Raw genomic sequence first — 20,026 nt, 5'->3', positions numbered from 1 at the left:
GAGAAATCTGCCTTTTCAAAATTCAGCTCCCACCAATCCACCATTCAGCTATGTCTTCAGTTGGAGTCCTCACAGGATTTTGGATAGTTGCACTGCTGACTCTTTATGGTGCAGATGTGGGAGGTAATATCACCTAGATTTTTTGAGTATTTATGCTTAATTTATTCTTCCACTTGCACTGTTTTGTACCTCTGTGTTTCTGTCTGTTTGATTTCCACAGAGAGCCAAATCAAGTCTCTCAATGAACCTGACGTTCCTTTCCCGCCCGCCCGGCCCACGGCTCAAAACCTCGCTGCCATTTGCCATCAGGGTCAGGGTCGACCCAGATACCCGGCCAGCTTCTTCCCACGCTCCAGTGCCAGTCACTTTCGCCGCCGTGGAAATGCCATCAACCGTCTGGAGTCATGGTACAGTTTGTGCTGCAGTGGACGAGTGGCACAGCAGAGTCACCAGATCCTCTGCTGTGCCCAACAAGCTGTGAGTCTCTCACTGTGTTTGTGTGTGTTTGGGGGGGAAATGGAGTCCACAATCCAAAGACCATTACAGAGAGACACAACTGTGACAGCTGACAGAGAATGCGACATTATGTTGCACATGTTTAGGAGAGATGCCTGTTATGATTTGTTAATTAATATAAATGAATGTTTAAGGTGAGGACACATGACTGTTCTGTCTATAGCCATCAGTGTTTGGGTAAAATATGATAGTATGCTGTTTTTTAACACGGAAAGGCAAAGTAGTTTCCTGTTCTTTTGTAAAAAGGAATAGATTTAACTGAGTGAACACAGGATGATGAGGATTTGTGAGGGTAACTGTATTTTTCTCTGGTTGAGATGAAATACAACCTTGTGACACTGACATTTTTTCCTTACAGTGGAAACAAGCTCTGTCTCAGTTCTGTGTGGAAGAATATGCCACTATGACTCTCCCTTTTGAGTGCTGTGAGGACAAAGGAGACGCACGCTGGACGTGCTTTGACAGCGAGCTGCCAAACCCAAACTACTACCCAACACCAGGCTACACTGCACCCCAAGTCCCCGAGGAGCTGGGATTCACCTTCAACCCAAACACTTGCTGAAGGTAAAAAATAACTCATTGCAATATAAAAATACACAGAGAGTAAAACAAAACAGAACAAAACAGTTAGGTAAAAGTATCTATTGGTGATAACTTTGCTAACTTCACTGGTCAGATACAGAAAATAATGCTGAACTAAGGCTCTGTATTTTTTTCTGCAGGTCTTTGCCTTAGGTGCTCAGAAGAAGACAGGACACACTGGTTTGATTTCTGCTGTGTCAGGACCATAAAAGCACAAAACAGTTTTTATTTTGTCAGCTCTATGTTTTAACCAAGCTTTGTCACACTGCAAGAAACTGCATTTCCAAATGTTCACTTTCACTATTTCTGACATGTATAGTCTGTAGGAAAAATAAAGACTAAAATAAAATATACAAGTTCTCATGTGTTTTTTGTTACTGATCATGTCGCCTGTAGAAGACTTGACTTAACTTTGGAGAAACATCCGGTTAGCACCTTCAAAGACAACAAAAACTGCTGAGTTTTGAAATAAATTTGCAGGTTTTTTGTCCATCCTTGCATTCATTTAATAAAAGATTCACGCTATTTGTACATGTAATGAAACTAGTCTCCACCATGGGTCACTGTTGCATGTGGTCATTAATCAGTGAGAAATGTTTGAGTGAGCTGCCCATCCTTAATAGCAATGTGTTGTAACAGGTTGATGATTATTTTGAAGTTTAAGATTTTAAATACATTATCTATGAAGAACTTCAGATACATGATGTTTTGAATGATAGATTATCTTTACACAGGAAACTCAAAGGATCTGCTGTTTTGTAGTGCAAATGACCTGCACAAGGCTTTATACATGAATTTCAAAGGCAAAGACTGGTTTTCTCTTTTTTTCATTCCTTCTAACAGTTTTGGTCATTTGTTACTTTGCAAAATAATGGCTTTAGATCACAATCTCTTAACATACAGCGATGTGTAAAGGTTTAGGCACTTTAGATGTTTAGATGCTTATTTGTCATGCAGGCATATGCAGACACAGAAGACACTGAGACAGCCTAAATCCACAGATTCCTGTCAAGTACCCTGAAAACAGGGTGCGGGTGTACCAAGGAGAACTGGTGCTGTTTTAATCAATATTTGCTTAAACAAACTAACCAAATACTGATTTGACTTTTCTGTTTACTGCCTCTTTTCATGGCCTCATCTTCGAAATCATCATTTTACTTTAAGTTCCTTAGACTTTTGCACAGTACTGTATATTTGTGTTTTATTAAGTTCGAATGTTTAAAGCGTAGTAAACAAATTACATATATTTGTATTTATTTGCGAGTGAAGTACACAATAAGGTGGTAATGTTTTTCGGTGGTGTTGATTTGAACAAATTGTGTTATAGTGACACTTTATTTTATTCTGAAATCATTCTTTTATACCGGAAATGCTGTGCTTGCTCTGGTTAGCAGAGCAGAACAGAAAACTGCTGCTTCCGCACTGCTTCCTTGTTTATTAGTTTAAGGGGGGGAAAAAACTGTGCCTTTAGAACAGAAGAGTTTCATATTTTCGTTCCCCGGAACCTGCGACAAGTCCTCCCCGAGATTTTCGAGTGAGTGGGCTATTTGTTTGGGTTGTTTTTGCTAAGTTATTAGTGTGATTGGCTTGGTTTAAGTTAGAAAAGTTAAAGCAGAGTTAGCAGCTAGCCTGTTTTTCGTTAAATGTCGTAATCCAGGCATCCCGGTAGCTATTGTGCTAGCCTCTTGCAACATGCACTGGTGTTATCACTCAGTACCGCTTCCCTGAGTTACATTATTCAGCATACAGTTTATATCCAGATCAGTTCCTCTATCAGCAGAGAAAGTCAACGTGGCCGTTGTCAATATTTGTGGCGTGAAGTCATCAGGAGGGTTTTCTTCTTTTTGTTAATGAATTCCTGTTCGTTCCCACAGGTCCCCACCTACTGGAAGTAAGTAAGTGCTCTTTCTCCGACGGATCTGACAAGGAGAGACTCGGGATCTGAGCTTCACCACAGACAGGTCTGAGTTCAGTTACTGCTCTGAATGGCCACAGCTGCAGAGGAGCCTCCAGGGCTGCAGGGCCACACTGGCAGTAAGTGCTGTGTTATTATACACCAGCTTCCATTTAAAGGGATCTATCAGATTGTTATGTTTTTGTTTTTGTTTAGTTTCAGTTTCTTACTTAGCTGATACAGATCAGTGGTGGAAAGTAACTATGTACATTTACTCAAGTACAGATGTAAAGTACTTCAACTTTACTTGAATGTTGTCATTTCATGCCACTTTCTTCTTCTACTTCACTACATTTCAGAAGGAAATGTTATAGTCTTTACTTCAGTACATTTATCTGAGACTTGTTATGAATTACTTCACCTGCTCATCCCACACCCAAGAAAAGCTCATATGATATTTAAATCATTAAATTAATCTTTTCATCTGTATGTAAGCTCAGAGCTGAAATTATCAGTCGATTAATAGATTAGTCAGTTTGGTGGCAATTGAAGCTAGTTTAATAACTGAACAGGCTCCAGCTTCTGAAAAGAGGAATTGGAGTGAACTGATTAAGGTTTGACAGTTGCTCAAAATAAGAAATTTCTCATGGTCAGTGGTCAAAATCAAAGAACCGAAGGACAATATAGTCTGTTTTGTTCCCTACTGTAGGTCAAGCTTCAAAAATGCTACATTTCCCATAATTTAACCAATAACATATATATTTTAAACCCTCCTAGCTTGATAAATACACAAAACTTTTAAATTCCACACCCCAAGTTTGTGAGACACACTTTTTGTTTTAAATTAATAATCTGATGAAATTCATAGACGAGATAACCCTGAAGACATCGCTACGACATCATCAGGGTTATTCTCTCAGACTTTATAAAACTACTCCAGCATTGATTTATAATGTTGACGTTGGACTCCCAGGAACACCACTTTGTATTATAGAGACCAGGACATTTATTGACACTGTATGAACTCACTGTAATAGTGATAGCATACTTATATAATTCCTCCCATTGCACGCAAAGATCTGCGGAGTCAGTTTTGGAGGACACTGTCTTCTCTCAGAGGTAACGAACGAGGTGCGTCTGCATGCTTGCGTCACAGCTTGGCTGCACTCTTTGTTTACAGCATCAGAGGTTGATGTAACTTTTTTCAGCCTGTGTTGTGTGATATTAATGCACAGTGTGAGAATTGCATTTGTTTGATTAACTCATTTTCCTTCCTTCCTGTGCATTTCTTGTGTAACTTGTAAGTTTCCTCTCTTTTCTGTGTCCAGATTCGACTGGGACTCGAAAAAATGCTTCTACTGAGGTAAGAAATAACGGATTTGCTTCGAGGAAATGCGTAATTCACCACTGGGTCAGTTAGGAAACACAAATTGCGTTCATCTGTAACAGTTTCGAATTTACTGATATTTAGCTGACACATCCTCTTTTTCTTCCTCTTTGAAAAATATTGCAATCAGTTTTGCCTCTTGTAAATCTCCCTTCTGCCATGTTTCAATTGACAGGGTTCAGGCACTTACATGTCTCAGAACATGAAAAAAACGATCGGCCATCGTGGAATTGATCCCACTGGGGAGACCACGTACAAGAAGGTGGGAGCTCATCATTGACTGACTCACATTTACAGTCGCTAACTTTTAAAGCTGTGACTAATGCTTATTTTCCGTATCTGTTGATCCGCTAATTATTTTCTTGATTAATTGCTTCGTCTAATGAAATGAAAAATGTCCACGATCAGCCAGAGGTGACTTTGTCACGTCTTGTTTTCTCTGACTAACAGTCCAAAACCCACAGACATTCAGTTTGTAAAGGTAATGTTTGGAGTTTTTGGTTGAAAGATGAATGACTTTGATACATGTTAGTTTTCTCTTTCTTGCAGACAACCTCATCAGCCCTGAAAGGTGCTATCCAGTTAGGCATCACGCACACGGTGGGCAGCTTAAGCCAAAAACCGGAGAGAGATGTGCTGCTGCAGGATTTTGAAGTGGTGGAAAGCATCTTCTTCCCCCAGTGAGTCTTTTTAGATTATGAAGTAATGATAAGTTGAGAAGATATTTAATTTCAAGGTTTATTTCTTGTATCAGAATATTTTGTGTATTACATTAATATTCCTTTACTTGACCTTCCTTGTATGTGGTGTAATCTTGTGACTCTTCTGTTTTTTACTGGCAGTGAGGGCAGCAACCTGACACCAGCGCACCACTATGGAGACTTCAGATTCAAGACATACGCCCCTATTGCCTTTCGCTATTTCAGGGAGATGTTTGGCATCCGGCCTGATGACTACATGGTATTCTTGTTTACTCAGCATCCATCATACTTAAAAATGTGCAAAAAGAAAGAAAAGAAAAGAAAGAAAAATTAGAACAATAAAAAGCCTGAATAAAGGGAACGATCTGTGAACTGTAGGAACAAATAAGTGATTGAGGAACTGGAAAGAGTGAAACTATGGAAATATTGACACACTAGAGGTGGAGCTGCTGACAGTGTAAAGGCACAGCTAAATGTTGATCTTTCCCTACATGTAACACTGTGTGTTTGTCTTGCTGCCTGGATTTGTTATCATGTGTCTAACCACACTGTGCTGTGGTCTGCTTACAGTATTCTCTGTGTAATGAGCAGCTGATTGAGCTGTCAAACTCTGGAGCAAGTGGATCTCTTTTCTACGTCTCAAATGATGATGAGTACATCATTAAAACAGTGCAGCACAAAGAGGCAGAATTTCTCCAGAAATTGCTTCCAGGATACTTTATGGTAAGATCCAGTGAGGGACTACAGATGCAAGATGATGTCAGCTTAATAAATGTGGAGTGAGACTATGGACTGGCTCCTAATCATTTTCCTCTTGTCCATTTAACACACATTACAAATAAAACCGCAATTATTCATTCAATTATTTTGATAGTTGGACGATAGTTTTATCTAATGAATTATACTGATACTTGTTTAATCCTGTATTAATATTTTACCCTCCTCCTCTTTTCTCCTCTAGAACCTGAACCAGAACAAGCGGACCTTATTACCAAAGTTTTATGGACTCTACTGTGTCCAGGCCGCGGGTAAAAACATCCGTATTGCAGTCATGAACAATCTGCTCCCGAGTGCTGTACGAATGCACCTCAAGTATGATCTGAAGGGCTCCACATATAAGAGACGGGCCTCGGCTAAAGAGAGAGAAAAGGCTGTACCCACATACAAGGACCTGGATTTCATGCAGTACATGCCTGAGGGGGTGTTACTGGAGGGGGACAAGTACAGTGCCGTTTGCAAGACGCTCCAGAGAGACTGTCTAGTGAGAACTAGTAAAAAATGTCTTTCCAAACATGATTCTACAAGCATGATATTGTCAAATTCGTTTCAGATAAAACATACAGTCTACTTATAAAAAATATCCACATTTTTCAGTTCATATTCATCTATTATTCAAACACTGGTCTTACTGTACTTGTGCTGCTTGATTCAGCTCTTGCAGAGTTTCAAGATTATGGACTACAGCCTTCTGGTGGGAATCCACAACGTAGATCAGGCCTGTCGAGAGCAGGTGAGTGAAGAGGCGATGGCAGGGGCCATGGACCAGAGGAAGCCCCAAGGCCAGAAGTCCCTGTACAGCACTGCTATAGAGGCCATCCAGGCAGAGTCAGGGACCATGGGACCACTGGACACAGAAGACAAGTGAGTGACAGGGTTTCTGTGGCTATAGAGTGACAATGTGTGCAGCAGTTTGCTTTGTAACAGTTTCACTTGTCACAGGGAGGTGTTTACTGAGAGAAATGTCAGAGCACTAAATGATATTTCTTTTTGTTTTATTTTACAGAACTGGAGGAATACCAGCACGGAACGCACAAGGCGAGAGGCTGTTGGTGTACATTGGTATCATTGACATTCTGCAGTCCTACAGGTAAACAGCACATACACTTTGTATATCTACATACAACTCATTCACTCACTTACACACTGCCTAAATAACCCCAGTAGTGAAAACAGCATAGCAGTGCAGCAGCAGATTCAGTTCTCCATTTGTGTCTGCAGAGGATGTTTTCAGGCACAATAATGAGTGTAGGTTCCCCACAATCAGAAACCAACACACAACTACTCTAGGTATGTGTGTAAAATGGAAGAAAATAGACCTAATCTTAGAAATATACCATTTTAGAGATAATCCCGTCCAATAAACACGCATGAACGTTAAATCTTAAAGTTAAATGAACTATACCAAAAATATAGCACCTTAGAAGAAGGGTAGGGTGGTGCTGCAGCAGCAAATGGCACTGGCATGGGAGTATTAGCAGAGAAATACTGAGGACTGTTAGTTATTAATGGCTCCACTGCATGAATATGATCGGATGTTACTGGTCAGCTGGTGGCCAAACAAAAATGTATTGTCAGTTTAATGTTTCTGCTGTTGTTGTGTTATATGAGACCAAGCGTGTTTGATCGGATAAGTTCTGTAAGTAATCTACGCTTTACATGTTGATTTTCAGATTAGCGAAGAAGCTTGAGCACTCATGGAAATCTCTGGTTCACGATGGGGTAAGGAGTACCTCTACTTGTCTCTGTCAATCGTGTTTTAAATTTAAAATTACAGATATTAACCTGTACTTATTCCTTTTCTTCAGGATACTGTATCAGTACACAGACCAAGTTTTTATGCAGAACGATTTCAGAAGTTCATGTGCAATACGGTCTTCAAGAAGATCTCATGTATGTATATACAGTATCTGTGGATGAGTATGAATACATAATGTAAGTCTCACGTCATCGGCTCTTTAATTAACAATTTTCTCTCTTGTATCTAGCGAAAACCTCCCCGTCTAAGAAGCGTCGTACGATGAACCATGGTCCTTTTAGAAAAACAGCTGGCTCCAAGCCTCTTCTGTTGACCCAGACCAGCAGCAACAGCCAGCATTCTTTCCTCCAACAGCAAGTCAGCACTGAGATGACCAGAGAGGACACTGAAGGAGACAACAGTAAGAGCAGGAGAAAAGGAGAATAGGGAGGTTTTACTTGTAGTATGGGAAGCAAATGATGTTTACAGAAAACTGCAGAGGTTCGGTCTTGCAGTGTGTTCCAGCATGTGAAGTCCTTCTTTCACAACATGGTATTAACAGTTTTTCTGCCCATCCCATCCAGTCATGCAGTCAGGTCGTCCTGACCTCCTCCCAAAGACCTTACCACCCAGCAATGCTGTTGGCAACACTGCTGAAACCATCGTCTCCTCCACCTTGGGAAACCCTGGACTCGTTCCCCCAAATCAGCCTGTGGCTCACTCTCAGGACACATTTAAGTCAGTGGAAGTGGATTCAGACAACACGTTGAACGAAGACCAGGAGCACAGCACCCCCAAGAGGTAAGAGAGAAAAATACACATGAAGAAATCGTCTGCAGTAAATAGATTTAAACATTTGTTGAACATTGTCATTATTTCATTCACTAATCAGTACATCATCTTTAGAAAGGCCATCTAATGGCAAATGGCAAACATCAGGAAACATGAAAATTAAAACTAAATAAGAGTTCTCTTTAGAAAAAGGCTTGTGAAAGTGGTTGGAAAAACAGATCATACAGATAATTTCTTTGCAAAAATATGTATTAATTTGACCCAGTGTATCATAATGTATACAAGTTCAATTCACTTACCCTTTTGTGTTTTCAGAGCTCAGTGTGGGACTCTCGAAGAAAGTATCGGTGCAGAGGATGTAATCTCACTCGGTGACATAGTTCCTAGCGCAAGCAAATGTTCTGTAAGTTCACTTTCTCAGATTTTTCTCTTCAGGCTTTTCTCTTTATGTAGAGTTAGTGTTTCTCTAACTGGGCTCATTGCTTTCGGTTCACAGGTGTAGATGTGGGAAAGAGAACAGGACTCAAATGAACCCGAAACAACCTCGGAGGATGTTATGAGCATGGATGAAATGTTACAAGCTCCTTGGTGTGATCTGAGGTACCAAAATTGGATAAGTGCATTAGCGACACCAAGTGGGATATTAAATGTTTTTTTGTTATTATTTTTGCGCTTTGATTTCCAAATCTGAACATAGTATGAGTGTGTTAGTAGGTGGGTGTGTTCTGACACTAGTTATTGCAGGTACATTAATGCTGTGGTTACTGAACACTATTATTCATCTCATAGGAATGTTTGTATGCACACCCAAAGGTAGTTCTTGGATGTGCTCAACTAAACCAGTGTTCAGGGTAGAGTGTAACATGAGGACTTTTCCTTATTTGAGAACAAAACTCCTTCGTTCAAGCCCAGTTCCTTTGAATTCATTGTCTAGTTTTTGGACTTAATTTGTCTTTTGTGAAATTGCTGAAGCAGATCCTCATGTGTTCTTGGCTTTGTAAGTGTCAGGTGTCGAGGGTACTGTTCCTGCTCTATGTTTGACCTAGATGCTCTAACACAACACCCTATTATCTGGATTGGGAACACATTTTTAAATAAATAATTTTTATTTTTTAAAGAAATGATTGTATTCATACATGGTAATCTGCAGTTTTTTTTTAAGATTACTGTAAATGCTGGAAAGAGAGGTGATTCTCAGCTTGCAGTTTCTATTTAACCAGCTGTTCTAATGGACCTTTAATTCTGTTGAGACTGTGAATTCAAAATGCCACTTTTTATTACTTCTACACTGTATGATCTGATATCAGTTTCAGGTTTAGTGTTTAGACGGCTTATGACCAAATGTGACCAATGAATTGATAATTCAGATGGTTGCGGACACAACAAAAAGTGACCTGGGGCCTGTCTCATGAAGTAGTGAATTAGTCAGCTACGTTTGGAGCAAACCTCGTCTTTTCAGTATCACGATGAGAGCTGGAGTTTGAGCTTGAGTGGTTGCCATGGTAACGAATGCCACTGACCGGACCTGCTAGAAGAAGTTTATATATATAAATGTAAGAACCACCTCCTCACCAATCAAGTACAAAAGAGAACAGCGTGACTTTATTACAAACTGGCACAATCGCTTTGTTTTCCATTATAATTTATGGTACTGGAAATAATATCGATAGTAAGTTCTTGCAGTATAACCAGCATCACACCCTGGCAACAAATAACAAAGCAGAGCATGGCTAGTTAGTCGCAGGACTTAATAAATGTATTTGTTTTATTTACAGTTTTAACATTCCTGATTGTTCAGTGCAGTCTTATGCGCGTTTACTGCAGCTGAGCTCCTAAACACTCAGTTGCCTACATTTTTTGTTGAAACAGTTTTCGGGAGGTGTTGGTTCAAACATTTTAGAGGCTGTAGTTTGTGGTGTTGTTGAACTGTATTGCATTATCCTGACTGATGTTTCTATTATTTTACTTAGTTATTTAAATGTTCTCCATTATTACTTTGGAGAAGGGAGGGGGGCATCCTAAGCTGATTTTATTAAAAATTAGCAGTGTCGGTTGTTTAGAGGTTGGACTTAAAACTAGAAACTGCATTTTTTTAATTGACACTTTTCCACTATTTTCTGTAGTCTGCAGCTAGAAGAAAAAAAAAAATACCATGCATAAAGCAAATATAGTATGGATTACACAAATTTTAGATATCTATTACTTTCCTCTCCAGGCTGCTAATAGACTAGAGTAGAAAGTATATATATTTTAACACTGATTTATGATGTATTACCTTTAGTATTTGATTGTAATGTACTCATGTTCCTGCTTTTTACATTCAAGCAGTGCATTTAGTATGTTGTAAACCACTATTACTCACAGTTGCATTAATTGTAATGTTAATATAACTTTTGCTGCTGCATTTTCCTCACAGGGATAAGCAGATTCACCCTTTTTCTCACTAAAGTCACTGTTGTTGATTCGCTGATGTTGCATGTGATTAGCTTGTAATTAAAAACTATGCTTCTGTCATGTGCACAAACTCACAGCTGGACCGCTGAAACCCAGGGTTAACAGAACTATTTGTGTGAGCTTTGTGAGATAAGTTATCCAGAATTCTCAGTGTTAAGTGAGGCTGACAAAGAGACAGGCCCCATCTATGGTATAGTTGCTTTTTTTTCACTAGGAAAATATGGTGATGGCTGCCTGATGTGTGAAAGTGAAAAAGACCAAAGTGTTCAGCTTTTTCCTGTAAACAAAAACTGGTACAAAAAGTATTGGTGGTTTGATGCAAGTTGGTCTTAGCATTCAGAATGGTTGCGCTGTGTTTTAACTTGATGTGATGGTTGGGTAACTTTAACTCACCATATGTATGCATGAATGAATAGAATGTGCAATACATTGCAAGTGATTTGACAATTTTCCAACCATAAGATGAACAAGCATCATTTGGGCATTTTCACACATCCTGTAAATGGTATGTGTAAGTTATTTTATTATTTAGGCTATTGTATCAAACTGTCAGACAATGTTCTGTTCCAACATTACAACTGTGCCTTATTGTAAAAACTCCAAAGCAGTTAAACATGCAGCCTATGAACCAAACATGTAAATATTCATATTTATTATAGTATTTATTACTGTATGTATTTCTCTGGTTTCCAAAACGTTTGTTAATGGTGATGGTGGTTTAAAATGTGCCTTTCTTTAGCACAATGAACCTGTAGCTATGGCATGCAACTGTTAAATCCTCCTGTATTTTTTCTGTATACTATAATTCCTCTCCACTTATTTGTGAATTGTATACCACAAATGTGTGTACATCTGTATACAAGGATCACGACAATGCCTTTTCACAGATTGCTCTCTTGCTCTTTTGGGGTATCATGTTGTTCTACGCTTGTACCTGAAGTTATTTAAAACAAACAAAAATCCATGTCACTTTTTTTTTTTTACTATATGCATTATACAGATTTTAAACTCTTTATATCTCTAAGAGTGTTTGGGGGTATGACAATATATATTGTTAGACAATATCAGTCATCCATCAGACATTTCTGTTAATAATGAGGTAGCCATCGCTTTTATATTTCTTGGTCTGTTACACCCTTGCAATGTTGCAGATTAATAAACATAACTGGTTTATGGAAATCTTGGATTGTATTCTTGCATTGATAAAATAAAGTACCTTGACTAGTCAGATATTTAAATTACTGGATTTGCCAATTAGATATATACCTGCCTGTTTTATCCATGACCAGCTTCTCAGTTGAGAACCAGAAAAACTCCATAAAAAAATTACATATACAGTGATAGAGGATTTTACCCCGTATTGCCCAATCCTAATCTGTATTTGCAGTATTATCATAACCCGGCTCTTAGGCCATGACAAATTTGGAAAAGACACCCAAGAATTAATATAAATGTAAATTTATTATACTTAAAGCAAATAAACAACTCAGGAAATATCTACAGATATGGGGTGTGGAAATCAGTGTTGTCAGTAGCGTAAGTGTGCGTGAGTGAGCATTATGAAATGTGGGGTGTTGTTCGGGTCACAAAAGAAAAGAAAAAAAAGGTGTACCAATGCTGGCGATTATATCAACCGTATATCAACAAAACACAGGAAAATGATTTTTTTAAAAACATATTACTGGATTACCTCTGTCCTGGCTGTTCAAACTGCAAGCTGCCACATCCATCCTCAGCAATCTGAAAACCTGGAAAGGATATTAAGAGGAAAACAGAAGCAAGTGAACAAAACAGGCAACATCTTAATACTGAATATATTGAATATTGAATATATTGGGTACACCAATGAATGATTAATGCCAAGGAGCACGTGACAAGGCATTTGCCATAACATTATCAGTTCCCTTGATGTGCCTAAATCTCCAGATTATACGCCTGCAAAAAACAACGACCACCTCGTCAGCATTTGGTTTGGGAATTTAAGGGAACACAAAAAGGTCAGAGGATTGTGGTCTGTATAAACCACCGTCAATTCTCCTGCGCCTACATAAACCTCAAACTGCTGTAAAGCCCAAATCAACGACAGAGCCTCCTTGTCAATCACAGAATAATTACGCTGGTAATTATTAAATTTTTTAGAGAAGAAACTAAAGGGCCCCAACAATCCCTTGGCCCCCACTCCGAAGCAAAACAGCACCTGCTCCCACCTGGCTGACAGGAGAGGAGCACAGCAGAGACTTCACACTTGCAAAAGCCTGCTGACATTCTTCCGACCAGTTAAACTGCGCCCCGGCCTTAAGCAGCTCGGTAAGAGGAAAAACGACCGTGGAGAAATTTTTACAGAATCTCCTATAATAACCCACCAATGCCAAAATCCTTTGATGTTTTTTTTTTTTTTTTTGTGGTGGGCCGAGGATACTCCACCACGGCACTAACCTTAGCCTGGACAGGAGCCACACGACCCTGTCCCACAACATGACCCAAGTATGTCACTGTGGCCCTGGCAAAATCACATTTAGCCATTGAAGGTTAGGTGTGCATCAGCCAACCGCACAAAGAGCGCACGGATGCGCTGAAGATGCGAGTGCCAGGTATCACTGTATACCACCAACCGTCAAGCCGGACACCAATATCCTTTCATTAAATCGAACTTACTAACAAATTTGACAGACCCCACTTGATCAACACAATCATGCATGCGCGGCAACGGAAATGAAACTGATTTTGTGACCGAGTTGACTTTTCTCATGTCAGTACAAAACCGAGGCGCCCCATCCTGTTTCGGGACCAAAACACACGGAGAAGCCCAGCTAGATGACGACGGTTCTGCTATGTTGTTCTGGGACATATAATCAATGTCAGCATCCAAAAGACTACGTTTAGCTGGCGATAAACTATAGAAATGTTGTTTTGTTGTTGGCTGCGCATCTCCAACATCAATATCATGTTCAACCCAGCTGGTTCGTGAGAGAGTATCACCAAACAAACAAGGAAAATTGTGCATCAACGCCGACAGTTCGATTCGGCTTGACTCCGGCAGGTGAGCCAACAACTCATCCAGGTTACACAGGGATTCTGAATTTTTTTTAAACGCCCAAAGAGCAAACTCTCAACCGGCGATCCGGCACAGGACAGTCCGCCTTCCAATGTCCCTTCTCGTGACAAAAGTTAAAAGCGTTATTTGTATCAAAACCGCCACTAGTCTCAAAGTCAGTTTTCAATTGCCCAACTTTCGCTGAACGCTGCACCGAGACGGAACCAATACTATTCCTTCGCCAACCAAACGCACCATGCTGCGCTGAGCGCGCCTTTAAAGTGCTCTTATGGAGCAACACAAATTCATCCGCTAACATAGCAGCCTTAGCAGCAGTAGTAACTTTTTGCTCTGTAACATAGATTGCAATACGTTCCGGAAGACAACTTTTAAACTGTTCCATCAGATCACAAAGTTCTCCAAAAGTAGTGACATTATGCGCACCCAACCACCGGTTAAAGTGGGTTGACAACTCCCTGGCAAACTCCTTGTACGTCTAATCATCTTTTTCCCCCCGTGATCTAAAACGCTGGCGTTGTGCCTCCGGAATAAGCTCGTATGCTTTAAGCACAGCAGTTTTTATATTACTGTAACTAGAGCTCTCCTTAAAGCTGAATACGCTTCTTGCGCTTTCTCTGTGAACACACACTGGATCATAAGAGCGCAGTCCGCATCAGGCCAATTCCTAGCATTAACCGTTTCTGTTCAGCTCGCCGACCGTGGTCCGAGAGCACAGAAGAACTGTGAAAAGCGCCAGGGACGAGCGGTACCTGCTCGTGGTAGCCCCCCTTTCTCATGCTCCATCTGCAAAAGTAAAATCTCTCTGTTGCTCAAATGTTAATCCCTGCATAGAAAAAGGCAAAGTCGCAGGACCCGAAGAATAATCCGGTTTATCATCAGACATCTCAAATATTTACAAGAACAAAAGCAAATAAACAAAGTGTTTATTCTTATAGCACACAGCCAGACAGACACAGCGATGTTAACCAGTGTTAAGTCCTCCACTCGATTTGGAGTTCCCCCCGCTATTTAACACCCAACCCAGCTAACTAAACTCAGCCCCTAGTCTTCATGCAGCTAATTGCGGTGGGTATTTATGCACTTTAGACCGCTGGAACAGAAGAGCGACTAGCAAGCTAGCCATTCCCCCGAAACCACGGACATGCTCCCAAGCAAAGCTTTAACCACGTTCGCCACAACACTACAAAAACCAGCTCAACAAACCCAAAAGGGAACGTCGCTACAGCCTACAAGGGAAAACTCCGCACCTTTGTACAACAATTAAGCATATAGGCAACATCCGCGTGTCACCTCAGCCATCCAGTATCAGCACAAACACCACCAAACAAAAAGCTCTCCACAAGCACTCCGGGCCAAACAATAAGACTCCTCGAGCACAAAATCCTAAACACTTCACTCACCTCACAAAATCATTCCCAGACACGTGCCCTTTCCTCTGATCAAACACCTGCAAAAGTTTGCCCACACGAGCAAACAAAGGACAAAGAGGCTTTGCGCGCCACAAATGCCCTCACCAAACTTTTTAAAAGTTGCGGCACAAACAAGACGGCCGGACGAGCCCCCAATTTGTCATAACCCGGCTCTTAGGCCATGACAAATTTGGAAAGGACACCCAAGAAATAATACAAATGTAAATTTATTATACTTAAAGCAAACAAACAACTCAGGAAATATCTACAAATATGGGGTGTGGAAATCAGTGTTGTCAGTAGCGTAAGTGTGCATGAGTGAGCATTATGAAATGTGGAGTGTTGTTCGGGTCACAAAAGAGAAGAGAAGAAAAGAAAAGGTGTACCAATGCTGGCCGATATCAACCGTGGAAAGAAAAACAGAGGAACCAGAAATCAGTGTGGGCTGGGTTTTTATACCCTGGGTCCACCCAGCCCAGGTGCCACAAATTTGCCTTGCGCCCACCACAACTTCCCATTACTTCAAAATATAACGTAATAAGGCAGAGGCCATCACAGTATAAATAAAGTTCTATTCTGTTCTGTTTTTTGCTGATGAAGACTATGAACTGCAATGGAAAACAGTTATTAAGTGGTTCTTCAGAAAGGTTTTTTTGTCAGAAAACCTAACCAATTATATTTCGCTTTGTTCGGTCTTCGTCCAATCACATGTGAGCTTGTGCAATTACGACAGAGAGCAACAAGAACTTTCCAAGATGGTGCTTGAAAGTACTATGGTCTGGTAAGAACTGAATGTAATGTTTTTTTTTGTGTAGTTGCTGATCTGTTAACTGCTCATACGAAGGCATATCGCATATTTACTTGATCAGATAGTTCATAGACCTGAATATGAAGGAAATACCCCTGAAAACGGATTTATATTTGACCATTGACGGTCAGCCGGCTAACACAGTGTCGACCGGCTGAGTCATTGTTGCTAAAGTTAGCTCAGATTTCCTGTCTTGTTAAGGTATTTATTGAAGTATGCGCATTCATAAATATCATTCTTTACAATTTAGTGCTTTGTATCGAAATCAAGAACTGACAACCTCGGCGATTTGATCGTTCACACCAGCGACGTGTGTGGTGACACCACTTGCTAACATTAGCCAGTCGTGCTAATGCTGTTTTTATCTTGTAACGCCAGTTAGTTGTCTAATTCCCCTGTGAAGAAGGTAGATCTTCCCACAGAGTGCTGATGGCAAAGAGGACCTGAGATGTCTTATCCATGTAAACTAGTTACTAGGCCTAACGAGGTCGAGGGTAATATGGAAATGACATGTCAACCGCTAATGTTAGCTGGTTAGCTCAGGGTTGTGTCAGAGCCTCACTAAAATAACGTTTCCATCCTCAGTGTGGACAACAGTGAATATATGAGAAATGGAGACTTTCTACCGACGAGGTTACAGGCTCAACAAGATGCTGTCAATATTGTTTGCCACTCCAAAACACGCAGTAACCCCGAAAACAGCGTGGGCCTCATCACCATGGCAAAGTAAGCTTTTCCCTCTTTACTAAACAAAGAATAATTCACAGCACTTTAGCAACACTTTGCATAGGCACATCTTCAATGGCGCATCTAATAGGCAATTGAGTTGTTTCTTTATTTTCACAACTATTATACATCATAAAGGTAATAAGTTCAAAATGCTAAACAACGTATTACAATATATCATATATCACAAACTGTCAGTCAACTAATTGTAGTTCTGAATACAATGTTAGTTTTGTGGTACCTAGTTGTTGATGATGGGTTATTGAGATTGTGTCAGTGCTACTTTAATGCTGTTCTCATGCTTTCATGCAGTGACTGTGAGGTCCTGACCACGCTGACACCAGATACTGGCCGCATCCTGTCCAAACTCCACGCTGTCCAGCCCAGGGGGAGGATCTGCTTCTGCACGGGCATCAGAGTTGCTCATGTGTGTAACCTGTTTCTGATTTGAATCCATTGTTTCAAACTTAAAACAAGGTCTTGACCTAGTAATTACATAATGGGTAAAGAACAAGTTTTGCCTTTGGTAGCAGCTGATTTTGAGTGGCCACATTTTTTATATGTTTTTTCCTGTGTAGCTGGCCCTAAAGCACAGACAAGGAAAAAACCACAAGATGAGGATCATTGCCTTTGTTGGGAGTCCTGTAGAAGACAACGAAAAAGATGTGAGTTTGAAGTCTTGTATCATTTTGTGCCAGAGAGAAATGTTGTTTTCCTATTGATGTTAGTAGGTTTAAAACTTTAACACTTGTGTCTTTTTCTTCTGTCCCAATCTGCCAATTCTGCAGCTTGTCAAGTTGGCAAAGCGCTTGAAAAAAGAGAAGGTGAACGTGGATATTATCAACTTTGGAGAAGAGGTGGGAATTCTTGGTTCATCCTTCATCATACTACTGCAAAGCAGAGTAAATTAAAATATAATGTTTAGATTGTATTTCGTTGATTTAACATAGCTGACACTTCTTTAGATTTACAAATTGAGCTCTCAGTTGCACTTACCCTCTTTCTCCAACTCTGTATTTAGGAGGTGAACACAGAAAAGCTGACGGCTTTTATAAATACTCTAAATGGGAAGGAGGGGACAGGCTCCCACCTGGTCACAGTCCCTCCAGGGCCCAGTCTGGCTGATGCGCTGCTTTCCTCTCCCATCCTGGCCGGTGAAGGAGGCTCTATGATGGGTCTTGGTGCCAGCGACTTTGAGTTTGGTGTGGATCCCAGTGCTGATCCAGAGCTGGCCCTGGTAAGCAATATATGTATTGATTTTAGAGAGAAATTCAAGGGTCTTTTCAAGCAAACATGCTATTTGTTATGATATCAACAAACAAAAGGGAATATAGCACTTATTATTACATGGTGGGACACAATAGTTGTACAAAGGGAAGACTGAAATGCTTATTCAGTGCCCCATTCATGATGTGCCTAAGCTAATACCAGTGTGTGAGATGCTGTTTGCATAGCAAATATATGTGCATCAGCTCCCTTGAGCCAGTCTGAGGTTGGAAACCACTGATCCACACAGAAAAAGGGAAGACAAAGTGATGTTGCATAATGAGGCACTGAAAATGGCATCAGTTAAAGACTTTTTGGGGGACTGTCCCTTGTGTATGTTCTCAAGAGCTCAGTGGCTTTGTCAGAATTTAAAAAACTTACCTTTTTAGAGTAAGAAGTGATGTCCTGTGTCTTTATTTCTCACTGTGCTTTGCATTCCTTCAGGCCCTGCGTGTATCAATGGAGGAGCAGCGACAGAGGCAGGAGGAGGAGGCCCGCAGAGCTGCTGCTGCTTCTGCAGCCGAGGCAGGCATGCCCACACCCAGCGCAGATGGTAATGCAAAGACTGACAGATTTTGCTTAAGAGACAGATTTGATAAATGTTAGGCTAGATTGACAGACTGATAAATGTATAATTGTTTTGGTCCATTAATTAGTTTTGATTGGTTTTCTCAGAATCAGAGGAGGCCTTATTGAAGATGTCAGTATCTCAGCCTGAGAGCGGTGCAGCAGTGCTTCCTGACTTCAGCAGCATGACAGAGGAGGAGCAGATAGCCTATGCCATGCAGATGTCTCTTGCTGGAGGAGGTGAGTTCCATGTGATTATCATACACATTTATGCTCTTGCTTTCTCTTTTGGTCACTCTTATATTTGCTGGTATATCTGTTAATATAATAATAAGTGATAATAATTTTTTTTTCCCCCACTTGTTCTGTGAACAGAGTATGGAGAAATGGACACAGGAGCCCCCATGGACACTACAGAATCAGCCAAGGTGAGTAAATTAAATTGTAAAGCAGTTCAGGACTTCAAGGCTTGGACGGAGATGAAACTTAACATGGAAAGGTTGAATAGAAAATCAACTAAGAAATATCACCAGAAGGAAGAAAAAATTGTGATGACTGGCTCTTAAGCTAAGATCCTATATACCTACACACATATGTTTTACCTTCCCATGAGGTCAGCCAAACATTGGACCCACTAGATCTTAAAACCACTTAAATGAAGACCTGATCCATTCTAATCACTTGTACCATCCTATATTGTAATCAAATAGGAGGAAGATGACTATGATGTGATGCAAGACCCAGAGTTCCTTCAGAGCGTCTTGGAGAACCTGCCTGGTGTCGACCCAAACAACGAGGCTATCCGGAACGCCATGGGCTCCCTGGCCTCCCAGACAGGAAACAAGCCAGACGGGAAAAAGGACGAAGAGAAGAAGAAATGAGGGGGAAAAAGAGAAAGGACAGAGACTTCAGACCTCGTCTTCAAAATATGAACAATTGCAGACTAATTCAGGATTACTTTAATATACGAAAAGGTTGCTGATGCATTGCCCTGCATGACAGCACTCTGACATTTAATACCATCCTTTTCTCTCAAGACACTCAGAAGCACCAACATACTAGAAATACAGTACTACAATACTGAATGACTATTTAGAGTGAAGTCTGACTGCCCAGTAACATACATTTATTTGATCTTAAAAATGTAATATGGGCCTATTCTCAAACTGCCTTGTGCACTCTTTACCCTACATTTTCCCTCCATGGTATAATTACTGATTGACCCACCAGAAGGGAGAAACAATTGTGATGACAGGCTCTTAAACTAAACATCTAGCCACACTCCTGTCACGTCTTTGTGGTTTTTTTTTTGTTTTTTTTTTGCAATAAAAACTATATGTAAATACGTTGCTTT

At 40.4% G+C, this 20,026-nt stretch overlaps 3 protein-coding genes across 3 annotated transcripts; all 3 read left to right on the top strand.

The window, feature by feature from the left end:
• ecm1a (extracellular matrix protein 1a) lies at positions 1-1,449 on the top strand. The gene is made up of 4 exons (XM_041053990.1): positions 1-123; positions 221-477; positions 875-1,080; positions 1,239-1,449. The coding sequence occupies exons 1-3, from the start codon at positions 51-53 to the stop codon at positions 1,076-1,078; spliced, it is 534 nt and encodes a 177-aa protein (XP_040909924.1). The 5' UTR covers positions 1-50; the 3' UTR covers positions 1,079-1,080; positions 1,239-1,449.
• A 1,050-nt stretch (positions 1,450-2,499) lies between these two features.
• Positions 2,500-11,628, top strand: LOC121192338 (phosphatidylinositol 4-phosphate 5-kinase type-1 alpha-like). The gene is made up of 16 exons (XM_041053988.1): positions 2,500-2,632; positions 2,973-3,132; positions 4,321-4,355; positions 4,555-4,641; positions 4,929-5,059; positions 5,222-5,339; positions 5,651-5,803; positions 6,042-6,341; positions 6,513-6,721; positions 6,864-6,947; positions 7,531-7,579; positions 7,666-7,750; positions 7,846-8,016; positions 8,180-8,396; positions 8,703-8,790; positions 8,884-11,628. The coding sequence occupies exons 2-16, from the start codon at positions 3,084-3,086 to the stop codon at positions 8,887-8,889; spliced, it is 1,782 nt and encodes a 593-aa protein (XP_040909922.1). The 5' UTR covers positions 2,500-2,632; positions 2,973-3,083; the 3' UTR covers positions 8,890-11,628.
• A 4,401-nt stretch (positions 11,629-16,029) lies between these two features.
• Positions 16,030-20,015, top strand: LOC121192339 (26S proteasome non-ATPase regulatory subunit 4). The gene is made up of 10 exons (XM_041053989.1): positions 16,030-16,086; positions 16,699-16,839; positions 17,152-17,266; positions 17,418-17,504; positions 17,628-17,696; positions 17,861-18,076; positions 18,550-18,658; positions 18,781-18,912; positions 19,048-19,100; positions 19,383-20,015. The coding sequence occupies exons 1-10, from the start codon at positions 16,061-16,063 to the stop codon at positions 19,551-19,553; spliced, it is 1,119 nt and encodes a 372-aa protein (XP_040909923.1). The 5' UTR covers positions 16,030-16,060; the 3' UTR covers positions 19,554-20,015.
• Positions 20,016-20,026: the final 11 nt, after the last annotated feature.

This window comes from Toxotes jaculatrix, chromosome 13 (genome assembly GCF_017976425.1).
Source record: "Toxotes jaculatrix isolate fToxJac2 chromosome 13, fToxJac2.pri, whole genome shotgun sequence".
In the NCBI taxonomy this organism is placed as follows: domain Eukaryota; kingdom Metazoa; phylum Chordata; class Actinopteri; family Toxotidae; genus Toxotes; species Toxotes jaculatrix.
This window is presented reverse-complemented; position numbering and strand designations above follow the sequence as displayed.